Genomic DNA, 17866 nt, shown 5'->3' on the forward strand with positions numbered 1-17866 from the left:
GAAATTAAACCAGGTAGATGGAGTTAGGAAGGAGTCCTATCCATTTCTCGTTTCCTTGGCATGGAGGCCTACCTAGGACATGGAAGATGCTCTGAAATAGTAGAATATGGTCTTTAAAACACGGGTCTTCAGCCAGGGACTCTTAACGGGGATAGTGGATAGAAGTCAATGGGGGCGGGGGGGGGGGGTACAGGTTGTAGATTTGGGTGGGGAAAAATTACATCTTCATTTTCACCAACTTCTAACTGAAATTTAACATTTCCTTTGCTTATGAATGAATTCAACAAACCACAGTAAATGACCAGTACCTGGGACTTTGTCACCAATAGAAATCAAAGCTATTTTCGTAACGTATTACAGTTGTCACAAGTACATTGAAATATTGTCCGGGTTCCTCATGGCTTTGAAATCAGGTAGTTATAAGAACTGCTGCCATGTCTTGTTACTGAATGTAAAATTACCAGTTTACCAATTTGTTTCCTAATATTTTTGTTAGCCACATTTCAGTATAGAAGTTTTCCTGTGTAATTCAGTGTAGTTTATGCATTTAAAAATATTATTCTGAGAAGGAATTAACAGGTTTCACCATACTATCAAACGGATCACGGGACAAAATCAAATTAAGAACCCCTCAGCAGATGCCCTCCTAACAGATGGACTAATTAAAGTATTAGCTACCCTCAACAGACAACAGCGGGTTGACTGGCAATTTTGGGGTCTCAGAATTCTTTACGACTGTTCTGTTAGTGAGGCGGCCCGACATCCACCATGCGTTTAGCCATTAGAATAATTCTGTTTGCCTGTATCCTTTGGAAAACAATGTTTGATGGATCTCAAAACATTCCTGGGCAAATAAGAAGCCAATGGTGAAAGAGAAGTGGCAGTGGCACAGCCAGGGGCAGCCCAGTGGAGCTGATGTGTTGTTGGGTTGGCACAGTTCTCTCAGTCAACAATGTAGGGCAACATTCAATCCATCAACTCAATCTATCAACAATGTAGAGCAGTGCTCACCAAGGAAACCCAGTTTCTAATAACCCAACAGACACTTCTAGAAGTTTTTTTTAATATGTATAAAAAAGAGGAGACAGTAACTCTTATGAAATGGGTGGCATAAAGCTCAGGTCTAGAAACAAAGTAGTATGAGAATACCCAAGCAGAATTTAAAAAGATGGCAAACCAGCCTCACTTTTCAAAATGGAATCCATTTCTTTAATGTATTTCATCCTTTGTTCAAAAATATTTATTTGGAATCTAATATGGTACTTGGCGCTGTCTTCCCTGGGCTATGCCCACCATCTTGATATCTTTTGGTCAATAGATGATTTTCTTTTCCACAAGTTCCAAGTCTCACGTATTATTCAAATGAAGGAGTTCTCAAATGTTGAAAAACATCTACCTAACCTGCAGTGGCCTCCCCTGAGAGCCAGTCCCCCAGCCACCCCCTCTCCAACAGAGGCTGCGTCCCAGTCGTCTTTCTAGAATCCAAATCCCTGTAATAGCTGATTGCCCAAAGGTGGAGATGTGCCCTAGGTAGAGATAGTCTCTTTCTTGGAATTTGGACTTGGAATCCAGAGTTACTCCCTATTCACTTAAACTGCGGACATGGAGACCTGGAGGCCACCGGGTGGGCATGTTTGGAGACCTATGTGCTGAAGCAGACAGCCAGTCAACCCAGGGGAGGACTTGGGTGGGCACAGAGGAGCCGAGACACTCGAGTCACGAAGCTCAGCGGCACCTTCTGCCCAGGCCGTCTGTCCTCACATAACAGAAATCCCGCTGGGTGCTGAGGCTGGTCCATGTGGGGCCCCCATGGCTAGGTTTAGAGTAGGCCCCTGTGGTGCTCCACTGGGCAGCTCACGACCGTCTGGGCCCTCTCTCCCCAAGACCCCCCTCGGCATCCGCCAGTCTCTTCCACAAAGAAAGCACCACGCAGCGGCGCAAACAGCGTACCTCGGGTCTGCCGATGCTCCTGCGGACCCGTGCCCCAACCCCTTCCGACTGCTCCCGGCTGAGCACTGAGAGGGTAACCTTCTTGGAGGACCCCATGTCCAAGTCTGCAGAGAGCGTTCTGATGCTGAGCTGTAGAGGATGGAGGGGCAACGGAGGGACAACAAAAAAAGGAGACGTCATGTAGGAGGGAGCATCCAAGGAGCAAAAAACAAAGGACCCGGGTTAGGAGACTTAAAGAGATGGGAGTTTTGTTGCAGGGACATAAGGAACATGGACCAAAACCAAGAGGCCCACGACTCTTGCCACTAGGATGTGCCAAAGATCTCGGCTTTGGAAGGGATCGATCTATCCCTGAATTTCAGGGCCAACTCTTCTGGCAAGGAATCTTTGAGCTTTCTCACGAAGGCTTCTAGACTGCAGGCAACTCATGGAGGGGTCACCCTTGCCAGTGCATCTGGACCAAAGCACTGCAGGACCAGTCTAGACCCGTATTTATTATTCAAGTGCTTCCTCTTCAGGGATCTAAGCTCTACCCAATGGACCACGACAGGACAAGCAGAATCCCTTTTCCACTTCAAGTGGTGGTGGACAGAGACGCCCCTCCCCAAATCTCTTTTTCAAACTAAATATAACCAATTCCTTCAAACAGTCAAAGATTCCTTCTGACATCAAGAGAGGTGCTTTAGCAAGAAGCCAGACTCTGGGGCAGATAGCCCCGGTTTGCTTTGCCCTAAACCAGCTGTGTGATCTATGGTCAATTGCTAAGCCTCTCTGTGCCGCCGTTTTCTCGTCTGTAAAACAGGGATCACAAGACTGCCTACCTCCAAGGGGTGCGGTTAGGGCTACGCGAATGTTAGCTGCTGCTATTCAGAGGGGCTCTACCTGACAATACCCCCTGGTTGGTCAAGGCTCATTCTAAAACGGGGCTGCATCACTTACATTCGAGCAACTACGAAGTATCCGACCCCTACCTGGACTATTTCTGGGTCCTTCCAGACTCCTACAATTAAAGTCTCTGCATGTAAACGACGACTGAGGTACAGAATAATCTCGGGGCTTTGCAAGAGGGAAAGATCCTCCTACAACTTCCACCAAATTTCACTAAGCATCTCTCGTCGTCTCCCCTAGGAGGCGGAGAGCGGGCTGGGGGAGGCAGGAAGCCCGCAAACCAGACGCCAGCATCCCCACCGCGACCCCCAGGGCCCCCCGCGCAGGTGCAGGCTCCCGGCTCGGGGCGCCCCAGGTACTCACGCGGCGGCCGGGGCGGCTTGGGGGGGGGGGTGGTTCTCTGCGGCGGCACCTGGAGTCTCCGCGGCGGCGGGGCGGCGGGGTGGCGGGAGTCGCGGAGTGCGCCGCGGCGGGTGCGCAGGGCGCAGATCCAGCTGCCTCACCGTGACTCAGCGGTTCTGGGGCTCGCGGGCCCGGGGCGGGGGCGACGCCCCCTGGTTTACACTCCGCCCCCTCCGCCCCCCCCCCCGCCTCTCCCCGCCAGCTCGGCCGCCCTCTGGCCTCGGCGCCCTTCCCCCCAGGGCCCCCCTCCCCCCACCAGGCCCGAGAGATGCGCGCCCGGGCATTTGGGGGGCGCACCGGGCTCCGGGAGGGGCGCGTGGGCCAGGCAGCGGCTCTGATCAAGGCGAAGGCCCCAACACGACCCCATGGCGAAACCTGGCCTTAAGTGGACTCTGCTTGTCGCCCAGCCCCGGAGCTCGACTGCATGGGTGCGAATCCTGCCTCCACCGTTGTTAGCTGTGCGTCCTGGGCCAGGTAGCTCAGCCTTTCTGTGCCTCCGGTTCCTCGTCTGTAAAATGAAGATGAGGGTGATAATAATGGGAGCAACCCCACAGGGTTGCTCAAGCACCAAGCACACTATAGGATCGTGTGTTACATTAACGGACTGCCTGCTTGCACCATTTAGAATTTGCCGAGGGGGACAAGACATTTTTGTTCCCACCTTAGAGAAGACTCACTCCAGTCAGGTGCACATATAGACGAAGAAACCATCTTGGAAGTGGATCCTCCAGCCCTGTCTGCCCCGGCTGATGACGCCACGAGGATGAGGTTTGAACTCCCAACCGCGTCCTTCCCAACTTCCTGGCCCAGAGAATTGTGGGCAAATAAAATGACTGCTCCAAGCCCCTCAGTTGTGGGGTGGTTTGTTTCATGATACTAAATAACTGGAAAATATGCCTTTAGGCATGAAGGAAAAAGAGGTGGATTTTCAAAGCTCTCCAGGCAAATGAAAAACTTTTCGGAATATTTTTCCTTACCGAAAGCAGATGTGCCCATTTAAATCTTATTTTCAGGGCAACCAAGCCATCAAATCAATTATTAAGTTACACTTTAGAGATTAAATGCCACGGCAATAACCTCCGGAGTATAGGTATTGTAAGTAGCATTTACAAGGACAGCTTCATAATGAAAGAAAACACGGTTATGGCTTAGCTGGACATTTTTTACCTGTCTATACTGGACTTGCCATATTCTTGGAGATGCTTTCAGTTTAATACCTTATGAGAACCTGCTCTTGGCCTCAGAATTCCCTCCGGCTCTGCAGTGGAAATAGGAGAGAGTAAGTTTCCCTCCCTTGTCTTTGAGAGGCTAAATCGGGGTCTGCTTTGTCAGGGCAAAGCCAGAAATTCTGTTTGCAATCCCCTGCAGGAAAAATGAACAGGCCTGGAAGCCTAAAAGGCTTAAAATGGGGGAAAACAAAAGTGGGAGGTGGGAGAACTTTTGCAAATAGATAGGGGGCGTGTCACGGTTTTGCCAAACAGGATCCACTTTTGCAATGAGAGATGTGACCCTGTACCTTGACCTTGGATCACTTGTCACACTGTCTTTGGACACCCAGGTGGAGATGCTGAGCAGGCAGCTGGATTTAAGAGGGTGTAGACAGACCATCAAGTGCCTTTGGAATCTTGGGAAACAGAGAAAAATCCACACTTATCTGACAACCAACGAAGCTTTCCCTATAACGTTCCAAATAATGCAGTTATTAGCTTTAAAGACACCCACATTATCAAAATATTTCATTTGATTCTTTCATGTACAAAAGTTTTATTTTCCTGTCATATGACCTATTGACTTTCTTTTCAAAGATATATTTTATAGAAATATAAAATTTCTGGACAACTGGTACATTCCATTATCTGCAATTCTTTTTTCTTCTTCAAGTGGTCAACTCAAAAATTCTTTCTTGCCGATAGGCCAGGTTTGGATAATTTGCCTCCCAGGATACTGCAACTGCTATTCATTATGTGAATAGTTCATATTAGGGATTCAGGCTCACTGAACCTAGGAAATCAACTGGCTCCAAGTCAGGGACTGATTATTTTGTAAACACCGGTTTGTGAAGGCCATTAATGTACTGGGTGGTTGAGAATATCCAAATATAGCCAGAAAAAGATGGGGTACATGTGACACCCATTTCCGCCCCCGGGAGAGCAGTTTGCCAAGACCAAGACCCTGTCTGTTCCATCAACCAGGGTTCTGACTCAGAAGCTACATGTGCTGAACCATTATGTGACACTCACAACTGTGTCCCACTCCATCTTTCTTGAGGGTTTTTGGCAGCGCCCCAGGAAAGAAGAGCTCTTGAGCCATAGAACTTTCCTAGAATTCATTACAAGCCAAACGTTCTTTGCACTGAAAGGCTGATTCATCCCTGAACCAGGGAAGGGGAGAATTTAGGTGAACTATTCCCCTGATACTTGCCTCAATTCCCCTGATAACCTTTCTCAGTTTTCAGCTTTTTGTAAGGTTGCATCTTCTGGCCAAATGAAGGCTGCTTTCGAGATCACGGTATTGAAGTTAAAATACAAAAACTAATTTAGAAATTGTTATGGATGCTGAAGTATTTATGAATGAAGTGAACTGATGTCTGCAACTTTGGCTTCTACAAGTAATAACAATAATAGTAATAGTAATAATAAGGGGGATTGCTGGATAGATAGATGGCTAAATGGATAGGTACATAATAAAGCAAATATAGTAAAAGTGTTAACTGGAGAATTTAGATGGTGGTGTGTGGGTTGTCCCTGCACAATTCTTTTAACTTTTCTGGAGTTTGAAAATTTTCATGATAAAATTTGGGGAAAAAAATAATTTGAATCAAAGTGGGAATCAGGGCTGGAGGAGTTCCATAAAGAACCAGCCCCTCACCCCCCACCCCGTGCCTCCTTCCCTTGATTCCAACACTGGCATCTTATACAAGGTTTAATTCAGTGAGTGTTGAATTGAGCTGTTGAGCTAAATTCCAGGCCACTTGGTCACTTTCAAGAGCTGGCATGATTCTCCTCGGGCATGGGCCGGCCAGCGGTTTCCATAAGGGCAGAGAGTAAATGTTTCTGGCTCTGTGGGCCACACAGTCCCTGTTGCCACTATGCGACTCTGCCTTTGTGGCACAGAAGCAGCCACGGACGGTATGTAACAAAAGGGCATGGCTGTGTTCCAGTGAAACTTTATTTACAAAAAATCGACGGAGGTCGCAATTTGTCAACTTCACCTAGACCCCAAATCCTTATCTCCCTCCCCCTAAAAGGTAGGAGTCAAATTGCTAAAATGCCAACAGTCTTTGTAAAAGTTTCCTAGGTGTCAGGAAAGGTGATCATAACCTTGCTTTGTCTACCTGCACACCAACTCGCCCTTCTCCTTTCCTCAGGAACAATGCCATTTGTTTCAAGCTTGAAACTGAAGTTTAATGCACCAGCACCTTTAGGAGAGGTGACACGTTAGCCTCAAATTCCAGACTGTGAATGAGCTACCTTAGGTCCCAACCTCCAAGCAAATTGTTTTAGCACCAGAAGGAATAAATGCAGGAGGTGACAGATGATGCCCCCCAGAGAAGAGACACTCATGGAGAAAACTCTGGCTGCAGAAAAGGTTTTGAAGCCCTAGTGAGGAGGGACAGAAACTAAAGGTAATACATAAGTAGGTTATAAGGTGATGAGTGCTATGGGGGGAAAAAAGTAGAGTTGAGCAAGGGAGGTTGGGAGTGCTGGGTGGGGTGAAGTTATAGGATTAGACGCGATGGGCAGGGTAGGGCTCAGTGCAAAAGTGCCATTTGAAGTGGAGCCTGGAGCTGAGGAAATGAGCCAGGCAGTTATCTGGGGCCGTTTGTCAAACAGAGGAAACCGCCCATGGAGAGGCCCTGGGGCAGATGGTGCTCAAAATATTGCAGGAGTAGCAAGGAGACCAGTTTTAGTAGAAGAATTGTGAGGCGATCTTAGAGACAGTAATCGCAGATCAGAAGAGGGGACCATTGGACAGTTCAGACTGGAGGAGTGATGCCGTCTGACTTACATCCTGAAGAATCGCTCTGGCCACTTGGTGGAAACTAGACTGCAGGGGGCGCGAGTGGAAGCGGGGAGAGCAGCCGGCAAGCAAGTGCGGTGTGATAGGAGAGGAGTAGTGGCCACGTGGCGAGGTCGCAGTAGAGGTGGGGAGGCGTGGCCAAATGCAAGGTATATTTTGAAGGTAGGATTAAGCACATTTCCTGAAGGATCGGATGGTGGGTGTGAGAGAAGGACAAAAACCAAGGGTGATTCCACATTCTTTGGCCTGAGCAACTGGAGGGATGGAGTTGCTATTAGTTGAGAAGGGGAAGACAATGGGAGGAGCTAGTTTGAAGGATTAATCAGGACGTTGGCTTTAGACATGTTAAATTATATACCAAGTAGAGATGGACAAGTTGACAGTTGGATATGAGCTTGAAAGTCAGCAGAAAGTTCCTGGCTGCAATTTGGAAGCATAACCATGTATAGTGTTAAAGTCATGAGTCAAATGATTTTTTTAAAGTGAGAGAAAAATAGCTCAGCCACAAAGCCGATCTGCCTCTCCCTCTCCCCTTCAACCTCTCCATGTCTCCCCCTCCCCACCCTTCCCCCCCACAATGGATCCTACCAGGTTCTTTCTTATTTGAAAAATCTAAATACTACTTCTCCCACTGAACAAGCTTGTTCACATCCTGAAGTCACGTCATCCCATGCTGCGCCCCTACAGAAGCTTGTTTCCTGCCAACGGCTTGTGTGAATACGCTTTGGAGAAAATTCCTGAGGGTCTCACTGAGAAGAGGTGACAAGGCGGACTATAATTCAAGCAAATTAAATCACATAATCAGAAACAGAAGGTTGCCATACAGAGTTAGAATTTAACTAAAGGTAGGGAAACTACAGAGCCAAGGAGAGGTTCAGGAGAAGTAGCAGAGGAAGTTAATGGTAGAATAAATAAATAAATCGGTGACATTTCCACTTAAAGGAAACCACTCCTTCCAGCCGCCCTCTAGTGTTTTTAGCCCCAAGAAGAGACGGGAATTCCGAGAGTCTGTGCAGGTGTTTCAAGAGTATACCAGCTCTCCTTTTCCCCCCTAAATTTACGTTTTCTTTTAGAATTGATCTTTTGCATGTTACCATATTTAAGCAGTAGAGTGAATACAAACTGCCCTGTGGGAAAGAAGGTCAGTTAGCAGGAGGCAGAATTAACTTATTTGGCCAGGTGGCTGTGCCACTGTTACTCTGTTTCTCGAATGATAGCCTGTTTTATCCCTAGAGGAGGGAGAACTATTTGGAATCCATGAAACGACTTTTATTTGCTCTCCGGGTGCAGTCTACCCTCTTTTGAATTCTTCTGAAGGACTCCTTGTCCTTCACCAAATTCTAGTTTCCAGCTGGAAATATTAAAAACCTCTCTCATCCTTGCGAGTCATTTTCCACATACCCTATTGTAATTAAAACTTTACATGCCCATATTCCCCCCATGAGACATAAATACCCCAAGTCGTGGGCTGCCCGTGTTCTGCTTACTTTTGTATCTCTAACCCCTAACAGAATACCTGGCAAATGGCAGGTTCTCAATAAAAGTTGACTGAATGAATGAACAGAAAAGATGCTAATCTTCTGTTCACTCTTTGTAAGTCAGTAGCTAACCAACAACTTCATCACACCATAACTGTGTTGTGACTACAAATAGAGTCCAACAATTTATAAATGAATGCAGTGTGTCTACACAGGCCAGAAGGATGATTGCTTTTCTTGGTTGTCACTAGCAGAGCCTAAAGTACGTCATGTGCTTTATTATATGGGACCAGCCAGTGTGCACCAGAGAAAATGATGGAATGAGCAAGGCCAAAAGTTGGCAATGTGTCATGATGTCAAGTGACAATCACACCTTTACTTTACAATCTTGGTGCATGATACGTTGACAAAAATGGATTTCTCTTCCATTTCTGGATTTCTGAATAATTTAAGCTGCAGTAATGTGCTCCTTTTGGGTTGTATCAGTTGTTCTCTCCCATATGTTCTCAGGCCTCCCTTTGTCCAAGTGTTGAGTTGAAGTTTTCATTGCTTATTCTCTGTGCGCTTTGGCATTACCTAATGGTTTCCTGACTCATGTGAGAGAAGTCCGCGTCAGAAGTGAGGTTTGGCTGAGATATTTTCTTGTCCTTTCCAGGGCAGAGCTCTATAAACAAAGACAGGGTTATCACACATACCCAAGAGCTGCTTGGGAAAGGCAGGAGGTGCAGTTATCAAAGTTGGAGCCTTTATGAAATATGCTTTTGTCTCCATTGTTGCTGCTTTCAATCAGATCAACAAGTGTTGGCTAAGTGTTGAGCGTGGTTTCCTGTAGGATTGTGTAAGGCCCTGCAGGACAATAAACATTTTGGGGGCCCCTGAGTAATGTAGCCATTTCTGACCCAGCAGCCGGGAAAATGTGAGACAATTCGCTGCGGCTCGAAGGGGGAAAGCTGGTGCTGTGTTCTTGCAAGACCAGAGTAACCTCACCGTGGTGGGCACCAGCGACCGAACGAGCGGAAATGGTGGGTACTGGTGGCCGGTGGCTATGCCGGTGGCTATGCCGTGTCATTCGTACTGCAAAATAGGTCAGGGCCAGGCTGCAGGGCCTGAAGTTGATAAAATTTAGGGGTGCCCACTTTAAGAAAAAAATAACTCAAAATTATGACTAGGAAATTGCTAGGGCTCCTTCCAGGGCTATGGGACTTTGTAATTTGGGGGCACCAAGGCTTAAATGACTGTAGTTTCCCTGTAGATCCAGCCCTGGCTCAAAATCTCTCTCAGGGGAGTTGTGAGGGTGTGTGCCCTAGCTTGGGCTGGCTTTGGGCCGTGTCCTCTTCTGATTTGCCCCACACTGTTCTCGAGGCATTGCTCTGCCGTGACTTTTCATATTAGCTTCATAACTGCTTCTGAAAAGACAGAGAAATGTTTTTCGTGCCTTCTTTCCTTCGCATGTGTTTTTATGGTGTGATTTTAGCTACAAATATTTGTTCTGAGGGCCCTAAAGTCTCGCAAAATCAAGAGTTTGGAGATATTTTAAATGGAGACCGAAAGATGGGAGAGAGGTCAACCATACCACTGCATTCGTGTCCATGTCATTTTGGAAGTTCTCGGGCACTGGGAGGATTTCATTTGATTGAAAAGTAGTACGAGTAGAATGTGGTCTAGGTCGCAGCTGCTCAAAGTCCAAATGTGTATGTGGATCACCTGGGGGCCTCGCCAAAATGCAGATTCTGATTCAGGAGATCTGGAGTGGGGCCTGAGATTCTGCATTTCTCACGAGCTCCCAGGGGATACTGATGCTGCCGGTCCATGGACTAGACTTTGGGTAACATTCAGGTATTCGTGAGAAATCTGGTGACACAAATACACAGTCAAAGAGGGTTGGTTCAACCTGCTTTTAAGGTAACTAGTCCCCTGATGGAGAGCCAGTTACCAGACCTACGAAGCCGGTGTTGCTGACCTGAGGATACCTGAGAGTGTCTTGCTGCTCCCCTTTATCTCCTGCCCCCGAGAGCTGGGAGAAGGGAAATAGGGGCTGAAATTTTATCATGGAGGATCATTTTGTTGTCTTCTGTTATTTAGCTTTGGTATTGTCTTTTTTTAAACTTTGCCTATGGGTGATGAGGGCAAGAGGCATATGTTTCCAGAATATTTACTAGGGTATTAGGTGCTTTTATTAGGTATTTTCTCATGACTCCTCATTACCTTTGAGGTGGTTATTCTTTTACTCCCTTTACAGTTAGGGAAGCTGAGGTTAGGCAGGGTTAAGTAACTCACTAGGTTGCAAAGAGACAGAGCAGGGATTTGAACCCACCAAAGCTCTGTGCTTTCGTTAGTACCAACCTGCATTGCCTAAGGATTATTTACAAAAAAAAAAAAAAAAAAAAAAAAAACTTTGTAGAATTTTTTTCCTCTAATTCCTGAGCTAATGTCTATTATATAAGCAAACTCAGGGTTTATTCATATGCACATGAATATACCACTTTTGCTTTTCTTTTAAGGAAGGTGCCCAGAGAGAGTGTCCTGAGCAGAGGGGAGGGTGGAAGGAAAGCGGTTGCTGAAAAAAGAAAGGGCTTAAAAAACCAGCAGGAGGCATTGAAGATGAATTTCACTCCCAAAGCACGATTGAGCTCCAAAGGAATAGCAGTGGAATTCTTGCTTTCTTTTTGCAAAATGGCCTTCCCTAAGTGTCTGGTTTTTGTAATTTCACTTTGGTTCTCAAAATGCTGAGAATTTGAGTGTCAGCATGAGAAGGATCTCTGTCCGTGTCATGCCATAATCAACTATAACTCTCTCTCTCCCGCATGACATCACGCGTGAAATAGGGCCTTGTCGCATTCTGTGGAGCCTGTATTCATCTTTGATCAGCATCTTAAGATTTATATTTTTGAGCCATTTTATGTGTTTCTGAATTAAACTTTTTGTTCCTGTTTCAACTTACCAGCATCTTTTGTTCAGTTATGTAGCAGGAAGATAAATGGGGGCCTGGCCCTGGGCAAATATTTGAAGGTCAAGTTTGTCGCAGGTTTTTCTGGGTTCCCTTTCTGAGCCCCACCCCACCCCACCCCCCGCCGCTGCCACCTACAGCATCTTCATTCTCCTTCCCACCCTCCCCCCCCCGCCACCCTTCTACCTCACACATTTTTTAATGTCTTGACCCCATCAAAAGCTTTAGCTAAATGATAAAGTAAGAGAGAGTAACTAAATGAAGTCCAGGGGCCAGGAATCACTACCCTCATCTCTCGATTATAAAGGATAAAGCTTTAAAGGCACCATCTTTGGCCAGTGGGGAATGGATGTTTTGGTTGAGGGGACCAGCCAGCGGCCCCTTTTAATTCTGTGTACCTTTCTGCCTTCCTTCTGGCTAAGTCACTGAGCCTGCTGGGCTTCAGCCTCACATCTGCACAAGGGCTTCTAGGGTTCCTACCAGCCTTGGCATTCTATGGCTGCCGTCCTGTTAGGAAGGTCCTAGAGCTGGCACGGCCTTCCCTAACGCTAGCGTCATGGTCCAGAACATGGGCTGTGGAGTTAGACTGCCTGGGTTCAAACCCCAGCTCCACCACACGACACTAGCCATGAGGCCTGGGAATTCACTTATCCTCCTAGTATCTCGGGTTTGTCCCCTATAAGCAGGGGCTGATGTCACAGAGGACGGCCGCGACCCACAAACATGTTAGCCGCCGTAAGCTGCTTTAGGTACTGCGTGGCCCACGGTGCTACCTCCTTACATGTTGGCTGAGATCGTTATTGCTAAAATCACTCACATCCTTCTAGGTCCAGTTTCAGCCCCTTCTCTTGCATAGTCTTTCTTGATTATCTCTAGAAAAAAAGGCAGCTGTTCCTTCCTTTCATGGCAGAGTGGAGGGATTCCACTCTAGCATTTGAGTTGTTTCTTTCCCTCTTTTGCTTGGGTAATCGTGATTCGGTGTCCCCAGTGTGCTGAGTGCTTTTACATAAAGTTTCTCACATTTTAAGTCCCAGAAAGTGAGAGAGCTGATCCCCATCGTGTTTTATAGACCAGCAAACTGAAGGTTAGAGAAGGGAAGGGGCTTGGTCACAGATGACAGGACTGTACCCCACTCCAAGGCTTCCACGAGTCCACTGCCCCACGGAACTCTGCATTCTAATTAGTGAGGAACCTGCCTCTGAGCCCCCTTAGTGGTCACTTGGGGCCATGGAGAACTGACCTTTCTTTATTTCTGGAATAAGTCACTCAGCGTGGGGCATATTGTAGGCTGAGTCAGGTGGGCAGAGTAATACTACCGAATTGAACTTCTTACTCTGAGGATGCCATTTCTGTAGAAACCCGAAAGAACCATAGTGATTCCAAGTTACGTTAATTCACATGCGCCTTTGGTTACATAACGGTGGCTGACATCCTTATAGAAAACTGTATTGATTTCTGCCCATTTTGTTTGTTTGTTTGTTTCCCTACTCTTTGACCTCTTTCTAGTTTCCTGAGCTTATGGAAATAGGTAGCTGTGGCTATTTGGTAAGCAAATTGATGCGAGTCCAGCCAAATCCCACCAGCTCCTCTATGGAAATAGACTTCTGCTTAATACTGACGAGGTTTGGGATCTCATTGTATTATGAAAGATTGTTTTATCTTCTTGCCTGACTTTCTCTTAAAGAAGGGTGGGCAGAGCAGAGTTGGCTAGTTGTTTGGCAGAACCTTACAGAGTCAGCAGTGGGTACCTGGGCCCTATTTATTTATTGTCCTAATACAGGGGAAGTGACATTACATTTCTAAAAGTTCTCACCTCTGACACCAAGAGAGAGCATAGAACGACCTTCAGTTTAGAATCTAGGATTTTGAGAGGAGGGACAGAAACAAATAGAAGGAGAAAAGGAGGGCTAAACCTGAGCAGTAACCGGGCAGCTTGTCTGATTTGCAGATGACAAATGTGTGGGTCATAAAAACAGGGTTCCTAATTTTGTTAGGAAGCCTCGGGGTTCCCGGTCAGGGAGTAGAACTTTGAAGGACCAGCCGTCCTGGGGGGAACATCAAAGAGGTGGACTCCAGGTGTTTGTAACATGAGAACAACAGATTACAGACGCACGTGCACAGTATAGGAACCCATTTTTTGTGTGAAAATAAACACATGCACATAAATATTTGAAAAGAAAAACATCTGGAGGTATAGTCACCAAAATATTAACAGTGCACGGGTTGAGCAATTTTTTTCTTTTGTTTGTCTTTAGACATTGGTTTTGTAGACTAAACACATTTTACATATAATAAAAGGAAATGAAAACAAACACAAAAATCACAAAGGGCAGGATTTTTGGAATTAACAATTAAGTCGCAATTTGATCAAGTATATTTCATCAGATGCAACAACGTGTGTCAACCTTTCCACTTACCTTCCCTGGAGAATGTGCTCCAGGGCTCAGCAGCTTCTCCTTCCTTCTGCCTTACGCAGCCAACTTCGGTGAGTTTCATTTGTTAGTGGTGTCTGTGATTCACCAGGATGATTTTTCAGATCACATTCCCCCCAAATCATTTCTAATGTGCTGCACGTGAAAATTCTAGAAACAGAAAAGTGTTTGTGCAATCCTGGGAGACACTGCATACTGCCTTGGACATCAGTATTTGCATTTTAAAATCAGCATTCTTAATGTCATGAATTGATTCAGCATCTGAAAAAAATTTTTGGAAAGTAAACTTTCTATTCAACTAGCCACTTTGCTTTGAGGAATGAGGTTTTAGTTGTGGATGGAAGAGAAATTGACCAAGAGTTTTCACAGTGTTCTTTTTTTTTTTTTTTTTTTTTTGCTTTATTAGTATGTATTTTTTTTTTTACATTTAGAAATGTAAAAGGCAAAAGCACCCTACAACTATATCCATTGTGGTATGGTTTCCAAATAGGGACTTGCATTCACAAAAAGCAGACTGTACACAGTTTTCGCAAACTGTCAAGCAAATTCTCTTCTGGCCATAGACTTTGGTTGTAGAAAATAAGCTTATCCGAGCAGGCAGACGTACAGCGGTTATAACGGAGGCAGAGGTGAAAGCAGGCATGTTGCCCGCCTTGCCAGGTCTTGCTGGGTCCCCCACACCCTGATGTCTGCCCTGTCTTCGGGCCCTGGGGCAAAGAATACAAGACCACGGCCAATAGCACCCATCGTGCTTGAAAGAAGCCCAGATTTCCATCCCCCCCCCCCCAAAAAAAAAGAATTATTCTTTTTCTTCTTTGGATAAAACAGTACCCGAAGCAAAAAGGGACCAAGAATTTGTTATAGTTAATGGATAAGATTTCTACTACTCCTGCCTATAAATCAAATGGTGCCCTTGGAGAACATTTTAGGGATTAATAGCCCCTCACCCCCCAGTAAATAAATGATCAAAGCTGATTTTCTTGAGTCCCGTCTCTAGAGTTCTGTGATCTGCGTCAGGAGGAGCCCTGGCCGGGCCTCTCCAGACTCGATTTCTCACTCTCCTTTAATCCCCACCCCTGTCACAGTGGGGCCGTGGTACTTCTGGGTCACTGAGAAGAAATTCCCGCTAGGGATTGGATGGGTTCATTTGGCACCTGCCTCCATCCAGACAGAGCGCTGCCTTTATGGGCACTTCCTGATTGAAAGGGATAAATAGGATGCAAATCTCTTCTTTGTAATTCATGCCTCTGGCATAAACTGAGAGGATGTGAGTGCCTGGAAGCAGTGAGTTTTTGCTTGGTGCTTGAGAGTTAAAGTTAAGGACCCACTTGTAAACTTGGGCTCTAGCGAGTATAAGGTGAGTGATGTTAATTAACTTCAGATGATCAGTAAACAAAAAAAGATCTTAATCACTGTGCATCTGACCACAAATAGCCACGTGATTGCAAAGAACAACATCAGAAGTTTTATCTCTTGTGAGCTACTGCTTAACATTGCTACTTTTCATTATCAGAGCTGATATCTGGCTGAGGGTTGAAGCAACAGTCTTAGGAGGCCCAGAAAAATAATGCAGTTGTTTTCCAGAAATATCTTAAATTTTGTTTTACATGATTTGGGACGGGGTCAGGAAGCAAGAGTATTTTTAGTTTGTAAATGTACCATGTATTTTTCTGTTCTTTTATATCTCTTTTGATAGCATTTTAAAAATTGCTCTTTCATGGATTTTTCCTCATTTTGTTCTATCTTGGGCATTCACTTTGATTTAAAATTCTTTCTCAAAAATACTGAAAATTTAGCCCTTGTCCAGAGTTGACGGTGCTTTGGATAATTCGGTCAAACAACTGGCCACATTAATGGAGGGAAATTTCAGTTGATCAGTTACTTGAAAGATAGTGAGCTGTCTGGAGTTCAAGTTGTAAAAAAGGTTGATTACCTCCAATTAAATTCAACAAATACCTATAGAACGCTTAAGGAGTAAACTGCATTTTCATAAGGTGATCTGGAGGGTGATGCAAAGATATTAGCATCTGAATTTATGATCCAGAATGGGGAATGAGCACAATGCATAAATGCTTTAAAAATCAACATATTTTTAAAAATCAAAGGCGATTTTAAAAAAAAGAGTTGTATTTATGTGTGTATTTAAGAGCCTGCTTAGTTACATTTTACTCTATAATCCTAAATAGGTCTATTTTTTTAAATTAGCATTTATATTATCCTTGAATGAGAAATAGTTGAGTAAACAATAGGAAAGCTAAAAGAGAACTGAGCTAGATGCTGCAAAACTTGTTGTAATTATTTCATTTTATTTAGGACGATAATATGGATACAAAATCCATTCTAGAAGAACTTCTTCTCAAAAGGTCACAGCAAAAGAAGAAAATGTCACCAAATAATTACAAAGAGCGACTTTTTGTTTTGACCAAAACAAACCTCTCCTACTATGAATATGACAAAATGGTGAGACCCTACTTATTCCATCATTTTTATACCATTTATTCATCTTAAGTCTCTACAGAGTGCTTCATCATAATGAAACCATGTCCAGTTTCTTAGCTTACATTTGAAAAATCAACTTGCATTCACTTACCACGTTGCCTTTTCTTAACCAAGGTATAATGATTCATATAAAGGATTTTAAAATGTTAGTTAACTTTACTAAGCCAAATGATAACTTTGAAACAGTGGTTCTCAACTGGGGGTGATTCTACCCCGCCCCTTGGTTGTTACTACTTGGGTGGGGAGGGGTGGGTGCTACTGGCATCTAATGGGTTGAGGTCAAGGATGCTGTTAGACATCCCATAATGCACAGCACAGCTCCCACAACAGAGAATTAGCCAGTCCAAAATGTCACTAGTGCTGACGAGAAACCCTACTTTAAAACAATGCTGGAAATAAGATTATTTCTATATTGTTGAATATTCCTTCACAGTAAGCTGAAATGCCCTCATAAAGTTGAAACAAAATGAAGATGCTTTGTTTGTGGAGCTAACTCTTTATTTTCCTGGGGCATTCTGGGCTGGCTGCCGAATCCTTGGGTCCTTGGCTTTTCTGTCACTTGGCAACGCACATGGCAATGCACATGGGGGCGTCTTCCCCTTTCTCTCCAGTTCTGTCGACTTCTAGCTTCTCCTCCTCCGCATGGCTTTGTCTTCATAAAGCCTCCTGTGATTGGATTAAGGCACAACCTCATTCAGTTGGGCCACACCTTACCTAAAAATAACATCTTCTAAAGGTCCTATTTACAATGGGTTCATCCCCACAGAAATGGATAAAGGTTAAGAACATGTGGTTTTTCCCCACACCTCAGGTACATAATTCAACCTACCAAGGGGCATATATGAGTTTGGGTCCACACTCCAGAAATGTGTTCTGTTGCCTTTGGATTTTGACCACATATAGAATAATCAGAAGTGATTCCCCATGCCTCACCTTATCCCCCATCTCCCTCCCCAGCGTAACTTTGGGTTTATACTTTTCTTTGTGCACCAAGGTGCATCATATGAGGCATCTTATATTTTGTGTTTTGAATTCAGAAAAGAGGCAGCAGAAAAGGATCAATCGAGATTAAGAAAATCAGATGTGTGGAGAAAGTAAACGTGGAGGAGCAGACTCCCGTGGAGAGACAGTACCCATTTCAGGTAGGAGGAGGGCCGCCCTCCATCAGACGGATGGGTCTTCCTTTTGTAGCTTCTGTTATGAACTCAATAGCTCTGGGAGAAAAAACGTGATGTAAAATGATTTGTTCA

The 17866-nt window shown here is 45.1% G+C and overlaps 2 protein-coding genes across 7 annotated transcripts in view; one reads left to right on the top strand and one right to left on the bottom strand.

Annotated features, from left to right (window-relative positions):
- Positions 1–3274, bottom strand: part of PIR (pirin) — a 121429-nt gene extending 118155 nt beyond the window's left edge. For 3 of the 4 annotated variants that reach the window (XR_005214671.1, XM_037822660.1, XM_037822659.1), the window contains exons 1-2: positions 3202–3274; positions 1951–2079 (exon numbers count right to left, since the gene is read on the bottom strand). Coding sequence is in view for 3 of the 4 variants with exons in the window: in XM_037822660.1 (XP_037678588.1) it covers positions 1951–2046 (96 nt within the window). In the remaining variant the exon portion in view is untranslated. Of the gene's footprint in view, positions 1–1950; positions 2080–2921; positions 3041–3201 lie in introns of those variants that run through there. The other variant, XM_037822658.1, reaches the window with a different exon arrangement.
- Positions 3099–17866, top strand: part of BMX (BMX non-receptor tyrosine kinase) — a 63852-nt gene continuing 49084 nt past the window's right edge. The window contains exons 1-4 of one of the 3 annotated variants that reach the window (XM_037822654.1): positions 3130–3193; positions 9645–9760; positions 16431–16577; positions 17654–17758. In XM_037822654.1, the coding sequence (XP_037678582.1) occupies positions 9758–9760; positions 16431–16577; positions 17654–17758 (255 nt within the window). In that variant the 5' untranslated portion in view covers positions 3130–3193; positions 9645–9757. Of the gene's footprint in view, positions 3194–9614; positions 9761–16430; positions 16578–17653; positions 17759–17866 lie in introns of those variants that run through there. The other 2 variants (XM_037822656.1, XM_037822657.1) reach the window with 2 other exon arrangements.

Source organism: Choloepus didactylus, chromosome X, assembly GCF_015220235.1.
Source record: "Choloepus didactylus isolate mChoDid1 chromosome X, mChoDid1.pri, whole genome shotgun sequence".
NCBI lineage: Eukaryota > Metazoa > Chordata > Mammalia > Pilosa > Megalonychidae > Choloepus > Choloepus didactylus.